At 38.6% G+C, this 7,911-nt stretch overlaps 1 protein-coding gene and 1 long non-coding RNA gene across 2 annotated transcripts in view; both read right to left on the bottom strand.

Annotated features, from left to right (window-relative positions):
• Window positions 1-2,069: 2,069 nt before the first annotated feature.
• LOC119421417 lies at window positions 2,070-3,842 on the bottom strand. Its single transcript, XR_005187363.1, has 3 exons — window positions 3,773-3,842; window positions 3,463-3,492; window positions 2,070-2,105 (listed from the first exon to the last, which is right to left on the bottom strand). It is a non-coding gene; the product is annotated as an uncharacterized LOC119421417 (long non-coding RNA).
• Window positions 3,843-4,427: 585 nt separating this feature from the next.
• LOC119421222 (glycine-rich cell wall structural protein-like) overlaps window positions 4,428-7,911 on the bottom strand; it is a 4,557-nt gene continuing 1,073 nt past the window's right edge. Inside the window, exons 5-8 of the mRNA XM_037688600.1 lie at window positions 7,367-7,399; window positions 7,241-7,276; window positions 5,673-5,714; window positions 4,428-4,561 (exon numbers count right to left, since the gene is read on the bottom strand). Coding sequence (XP_037544528.1) covers window positions 4,428-4,561; window positions 5,673-5,714; window positions 7,241-7,276; window positions 7,367-7,399 — 245 coding nt within the window. The remainder of the gene's footprint in view (window positions 4,562-5,672; window positions 5,715-7,240; window positions 7,277-7,366; window positions 7,400-7,911) is intronic.

A 7,911-nucleotide genomic window follows, 5' to 3' on the forward strand; every position in this document is an offset into this window, starting at 1 on the left:
ATCCATCCATCCATCCATCCATCCATCTATTCATCCATCCATCCATCCAGTAGTTACCATTACCGCTTTTTTCTTTTCGGGTTGTGTAGGTTACTGGTGCCCATATCCAGCAGTCGCTGTGCAAGAGGCAGGGGGCACCAGTCAGACCGTGTGGTCACCAGGAGCCCCACCCTGCCCTGTGCACATGGGCACCAACCACACTGTCCCAGAAAACACGCCCTCAATCAGCACACACAATTGTTTGGGTGAAAATATTATAATCGTTTTTCGTCTACAATGGCAACCCTGCTCAGTGTAGACAAAAACGGCAGGAAAACCAAACGATCAATGAGATTTTGTGGAAACGAGAGAAACTCGTCCTGTTGGAAGCTCTGGAGCGACTTTTTAGGTCTGGACATTTTTACAGTTTCTGTTTAAATTTGACAAAAAGCCCAGTTGTGTATGAGTTTAATGCGTTTATTTTTATCTCATTTGACCAAAATAAAAGCATTTTATTTCATCTGCGTGATCTCGTCACTTTTGTTTTTGGTCACAATGTGCTTTTGGCGTTTACAGGAAGCGTTGAGGCTTCCTGCGAACGGATGAGGTTTCATTATTTCTTTTAAAAAGAGCACACAAGAAGTCAGCTGTTTTGACTCAGAAGCTTTTATTGAACGTGACACGACGTGATAATTTATTGATTCAGAACACGTTTTTTTTGTTGTTGTTCAACACTTGTCACCGGTTTTGACAGAACACATTTCTCCATATCATGAGAACAAATCACAGAAAAATAAACGGGGTTAAGGAAAATAAAAATCAGACGACAAACTGAACACACCAAACAACAAAAGCATTAAAAAAAACATCCAAAATATTTAAAAATAAAACTGTGAAAAAGTTTTACACAGCAAATATTATGGAGACGATCCCCCCGAAGAGGCCCGGGTCATCCTGATTAACCTGGTGAAACACACAAACACGAAGGAAAGAGTTAGAACACAAGAGTGAAGGGAGGCCACGTTTTTACCCTTGTCTGTGTGTGCATAACTGTCTGTTAGCAAAATATCACATGAACCACAGAATGGATTTAAATTGAACTCTCAGAAAGTAATCGTTGGATGAGAATCTACAACTCAATGACTTTAGGAGTCAAGCCGCTTCAAGATGGCCGCCACAGCTACTTCAAAATGACTGTCAAACATACAGATAATGAGCTAAACTTTGGCGTGGTAGTAGCTGAGAGTCATCCTCAACCCATACTTTGAGCTGCAACGCATTTTATAAGAAATTACGACCAGAACAGATCAAACTTCTCGTCACGTGATGATACAGCTCTAGACCTCTGGCCTAAAAGGGGCGGCTGTGGCTCAGTGGTTAGAGCAGTTGTCCTCCAATGCAAGAGCTGGAGGTTCGAGTCCACCAGCAGTCACATGCCAAAGTGTCCCTGGGCAAGACACTGAACCCCCCATTGCCTCTGATGTGTCCCGTTGGTGTATGAATGTGACAAAGTGCTGATTAATCGTTGTATAGATCTAGTAGAGAGCTGTATGAATGTTACACGAGGGCACAGACTGTTGTAAAGAGCTTTGAGTATATTGATAAGATAGAAGAGCGATGCAGTGATCCAGACCCACAGAAGTGTCCTTCAACTGACCTTTGAACCCGTTACCAAGGGCAGCGTTCACTCCATCATATTTCCCACCAGTCTGCTCTCCTGCAAAAGTAAAAACGACTCAGTTTAGTGTTTTAAAGCTGATAAGAAGGAAACAAGCAAACAATGTTTCTGACTCGACGGACCACTTCAATAATTAATCCAGCTTTTAGCACGAGGTGCATGTTCAGAACAAATAAAACCTTTGGGTCAAGAGTTCAGTCTTTATGAAATAAAACTTGTCACGGCTTTGTTAAGAGTGGAACTGAAATGTTTGACCAGACACGACGTGACCTCCCCAGCCTCAGACACCGCGCCATAAATAGAAACGAAAGCCCAGGACAGAGCCGAGCTTTCGTAAGAAGACACGAGCGAATGAGCCGATCAGCAGCAGCTGGTCACGAAGGAGGAGGTGTCTGCTCGTCTGGCTTACCCAGGGCATCTTGAGTCGCTCCGAGCTGTGCACCAAAACCTGAAACAGACGCGATATTTAAGAACCAACCAGGAAATATATTTATGAGTTTTATTACCGTCATGATTTGGTACCTCCAAAGAATTCAGTATTTCAGCCTTCAGGTCCAAAATAAACTGTCAGTCACTGAAGGTGCTACTCTTGCTTTTAAAAACATGCTTTCTCCTTTAGCCTTTAGCTAACCTTTGGCTATTTTTAGCTGGAGCTTTGTTTGAGCTATTTTGCTGCTTTTAGCTACCATCCCACTACTTTCAGCTTTTATTAACCCTTTTACTTCTTTAGCTTTTCTCTAAGTTTTGCTGCTTTTATCAAGACTTTTGCTACTTTTACATTACAGTTATTTTCCTGATTTTCACTTTTAGCATTTTTTTTTGTATCTTTTAGATTTTAGTGAGCATTTGGCTAAATATTCCTAACATTTTAGTACATTTAGCTAACATTTTACAACTATTAGCTAGTATTATACTACTTTAAGCTAAAGTTTTGCTACTTTTAGCTTTAGCTAGCTATTTGCTACTTTTACTTAGCGTTTTGCTACATTAACTTTTAGCTACTGTTCTACTACTTTTAGAAACCATTTTCCTATTTTAGCTTTAAGCTAACCTTTCGCTGCTTTTAGCTAGGATTTTGCCATTTTTAACATTTAGCTATTTGCTACTTTTAACTTTTAGCAATTAGCTTTTAGCTAGCATTTTAGTCATTATTGCCAGCTTTTTATTACTTTTAGATAGAACTATTAATTTCAGCTGGCAATTTATAACTTTTTACCTATCCTTTTAATACGTTTAGCTAGCATTTTGCTACCTTTAGTAAACATTTACTATTTTTAGATTTTAGCCAGTGTTTTTCTATTTTTAGACTGAACAAGTCAGTTTCTCATGTTAGCTTTGGGACAACAAGCTAATTACTATTCAAGTAGATGACCTTTAATCCTTTTTTGTTGTTGTTTGTCTGCACTGTTAGCAAAATATCTTAATATCGTAATAACTGGACGAACGTCTACAACGGATTAACTTTTAGAGTCTACCCATTCAAGATGGCCGCCACAGCCAACAGAGAAATGGCTATAATTCAATCAAGTTCACAGATGTTGAACAAACATTTGGTGTGGTAGTAGCTGAGAGTCGTGTCCAACAAATGCTTTGAGCGCAACAAGTTGAGCAATATTTTTGCTTCAAATTGTGGCTGTAAAGGTCAATCCTGTTTGTGTGTTAGCAAAATATCTCATCGGTGCATTTTATCTTCACAGTTTGACCAAACCAGCTGCAGCTCTTTTATTGTGGACCATAAAATGATCTAAAACTTTTCATGAAAAGTGTTTATGCATTCCTTCAGGGAGTAGAGTGAATGAACGGACCTGTTGGAGCTCCATATCCCGCAGCAGCTCCTAAAACAAAAGGAAACAACGTTTAACACTAAAAGCGTCAAATGATAAAAAGACTTTGATCTACAGCACACGCCTTTGATAATAACTTCAAAATTAAATCTTAGTTTGGAAGAAGCTGATTCATCTGTGTTCAACTATCTTGTTTTTTTTATTTTTTTTTTAAATAACCGTTTTTAACACGGCTGTGATGTCATTTCATGTAGGAAAAATGGGCTAACACCTCACAATAACGGTTTGTTTTTTCCATCGCATACTTTTTGACACTTTAGCTCAGTCTCACCATATTTGCTGGCGGTTTTGGCACCTTCAGCACCGAGGCTGATCTGCTGAGCGCCGTACGGGTAGCCTCCGTTACCTGAAACATGCACACAGGACAGATTTATTTATCTCGCAGGGCAACTCAAAGTGATTTACGTAAACAACTCATAACACTACGGCGAGGTGCTAAAGAACAATAAAAGCGATGAACATTTTAAGATGCTCAAAGGAAAAAACGTTTAATGATTATCTAATATAAAATACAGCGTAAAATAATGTTAATCAGCAGCAAACAGGGATGTCTTCAACCTTGAATTTGCATGTTTGGTTCTGACGCTGGGCAGCAGAATCAAACCACACAACCTCAAAGGTCTCAGTGGTTCATAGCGCAGCATCAGAGATGTCTGATCAGAGATGCATTTTGGACCCTAAACTAAAAATTGAACTAGCAACAGCATTTTAAAATCCACTCTCTGAGCAACAGGAAGTCGGCGCAGAGACCGGATGACTCTGAGAGCCGTGAGGTTGTGACGAACTGACGGGAATTCACAACAACGAGGAGGGGCAGCCTGTTTGTCTCACATGGTGCAAACTACTGCGTCCAGCTGACTCAGCAACATTTCAGTTCACAAGCTGCTCTGAAATAACCTCATCTAACAGAAAAGGAACCGTTGTGGTCACGTTGGTTTTTCATGCACACACAGGCCTGTTTCACTCAGATTATGACGCTGCATGCTCTTGCAGCCCCTACCGTCCAGTCCTGCAGGAATCACAGGTGCGTTCCCATAAGGCACCTGTGCAGCACCGGCTCCTGCAAGAAAAACAAAGACTTGTATCTTTTCTTAACTTCTAACCTGCGTTTACAGCATAGTTTGATTCACTGTCAAGTGTTTTACTGGGAAAAGCCAAAAGAAGAAGACTACAGGTTTTTAAACATTAATACAATAACTCACAAAACATAGATATGAATAATAGATTAGTTTTGTTCTTTGTATATTATTATGTTTTCTGTCAGCCAACTTTGTCATGTCTCAAGGAATCATGCTAAAGCAAGTTGGTACAAAACAAAAACATGTTTTATTATATATAAATATATGTATATATTCAGTGGTTAGCTTAGTTTTTCATAGATTTGTGTTTCGTGCAGCCAGAGTAATCTCAATTTGGGAACCGAGAAGTTTTCATGGTGGGAGTCGAGCTAACAGCTAGCAGGCCTTGTTTTGGCTAACTGCTCAGTATGGGATATATTTCTGCCTTTTACAACTTATTTTGACAGGGTTTTTTTTGTTGTTATTATCAGTTAGAAGCTTCTGCTTTTAAGATAGCAGACAGAAAAATCTGATTTTTAGAAATGAAGGCGAAATATTCACAGTGGGAATCGAATAAACACCGAGCTAGCTAGCAAGCCCTAGCTGCTAACTAGCTGGCTCAAATTGATACTTAAAAAAAATGTTTGGTTGTTTATTTTATTTTTATTTTTTGCTTTTGCATTCACTCTGTTTTACTGCCTATAGTTGATCAGGCTGGAGGAACTCTGAGTCTTAGCAGCAGATTATGTTCAGCTGCTTCAATGCTAACAGCAAAAGACACATTCAGTTAAGAAAATATCTAGGATGAGAATGAAAAAGATGCTAGTTGTAAAAAATATGTGATGCAACAGTGGCTCAAACTGCTGGGGAATGTGTATTGTTTTAAAATGGCTCTGCGTTGAGCTACTAGCTAGTTGCTGGGTGTTAGCTTGATTTCTTCATGAGGTCTGTCTGTTGCCTGCTGCAGGTAAGATACTCACTGGTCAAATTACTCTACACAACTCTGCTTGAGAGAAAATCAGTCTACCCCATGAAGCTGAATTCTGTGTGTTTTCTTGTATTCATCTTATTATGTAGTTCTGAGCTGACCCACATGATTTTGCCAGTTCTTACCATACGCGCCCTGGACAGGTCCAAAGCCTCCTGTGCTCATTGCTGAAACATCAGAAACAAGAAAACATGCAAATCTGACACTGTTCAGCATGAAATTATTTTTGAATAAATTTAGAGAGACTGTTAAAGCATCTGCAGGAGGAGGAAATCAAACCACCTGATTAGCCAGGTCAGATTTTATGAATGGGACAAAAGAGCTACACCCAGTGGATGAGAGACCACGAAGGCCTTGAGGAGATTGTTTTGAATTCTTCAAGCTGTCACCTTTAACAAGTGAAACACTTTTACTGGTTACTGTTAGAGGATTTCAGCAGGTTATTAATGTCAGTCTTTCCTGCTTTGCTCTCAGCGTCATTAACTAACTCTGCAGGGTAAAAAATTTGGTCCAATAGAATCGTTGTTCTGCTTATTGGTTTTATATTGTTTTTATTTTATAGCTTTTATACTTTTCAAATTATTTAACTGTATTTACAAATATTTTCCCTATTGATAAGTCTATTCAGTCCCTTTAAAAACATTGTTTTATTTTAAATGTGCTTCAGCAACTGTCTGTTTTTGTCTGCTTTAGCTACTGTTCTGCTACTCTTAGCTTTTAAAAACACTTTTGCTCCTTTAGCTTTTAGCTAACCTTTTGCTGCTTTTACCAAGAGTTTTGTTTTAGCTATTTTGCTGCTTTTAGCTACCGTCCTACTACTTTCAGCTTTAATTAACGCTAACCTGTTGCTACTGTTACATTCTAGTTATTTTCCTGCTTTTCACTTTTAGCATTTTTTTGTATATTTTAGATTTTTTGAGCATTTGGCTAAATATTCTTAGCATTTTATTGCATTTAGTTAGCATTTAAAATTTTTTTAGCTAGCGTTATACTACTTTAAGCTAGAGTTTTGCTACTTTTGGTTTTAGCTAGCTATTTCCTACTTTAGAATTTTGCTACATTTAATGTTTAGCTACTGTTCTATTACTTTTAGAAACCCTTTTCATACTTTAACTTTAAGCTAACTTTTGGCTGCTTTTAGCTAGGATTTTGCCATTTTTAACTTTTAGCTATTTTGCTGCTTTTAACTTTTAGCAATTATCTTTTAGCTTTTAGCTAGCATTTTGCTCATTATTGCCAGCATTTTATTACTTTTACTGGGGCAGCAGCTTGAACAGGGGGGTCCACACATCTCTTTCCACAGCCTCCTCTTCCAGCTCTTCTGGGAGGACTCCAAGGAGTTCCCAGACCAACAGAGACATAATCTCTCTAGCACGTCCTGGGTCTTTCCCGGGTCTCCTTCCAGTTAGACATGCCCGAAACACCGGCACCCAGGGGGCATCCTTACCAGATGCCTGAACCACCTGAACTTTTAGATAGAACTTTATTCATTTTAGCTGGCATTTTATAACTTTTTATCTATCCTTTTACTACTTTTAGCTAGCATTTTGCTACCTTTAGTTAGCATTTGCCATTTTTCAAATTTAGGTAGTGTTTTTTTTTTTTTATCAAGTCAGTTTCTCATGTTAGCTTTGGGGCAGTAAGCTGATTCCTATTGAAGCAGATGTTAATCTTTTTATAATGCCACACTCACCAGCTCCGTAGCCGTCGTTGTATCCATTCCCGTAACCTGTTGAGAAAAGATACATCATGGTGAAACGTCTCGAAGACGAAAAGGTAAGAAAATATCGGAGTTCTGTGCAGGCATTTCAGAAAAAACCTTCAGCCAAGGCTCGAGCGCCAGCGTCTCCGCCTGCAGAGAGAATAGAACAAAGACCCTCAAAGCAAAGTCTGTGGGTTTGAATAGCAGTCGTGACAGAGATGTCTTCGAGTCTTTAGGCAGAAAACATCTTCTCTGTTATGTATCACATCTATTTAGATTTTTCTATAATACAAAGTAGGGATGCACAATATTAGATTTTTGGCCGATATCCGATATGCCAATATGTTAAAACTTAGTTGGCCGATAACCGATACCAATACCGATATTTCCCCCCCTAGAACTACTTACAGAGACTACATAGCTTTCTCTGCTGTGGAATTAAAATACTACATTATTCTGCATGGTCTTTGTCAATTTGGCCTGCTACCAAATGCAGATGCTGAAAAGGGGACTGAAAATGATGCCTTGGATTATGTTTAATGTCAAACTTATTCATTACATTTACTGGCTCTAACACAATGACAACACTCGAACAGTCATACAAAAACAGCGCTTTATATATATATATATATATATATATATATATATATATATATATATAT

The sequence above is a fragment of the Nematolebias whitei genome, chromosome 15 (assembly GCF_014905685.2).
Source record: "Nematolebias whitei isolate Nwh7 chromosome 15, NemWhi1, whole genome shotgun sequence".
Classification (NCBI taxonomy): domain Eukaryota; kingdom Metazoa; phylum Chordata; class Actinopteri; order Cyprinodontiformes; family Rivulidae; genus Nematolebias; species Nematolebias whitei.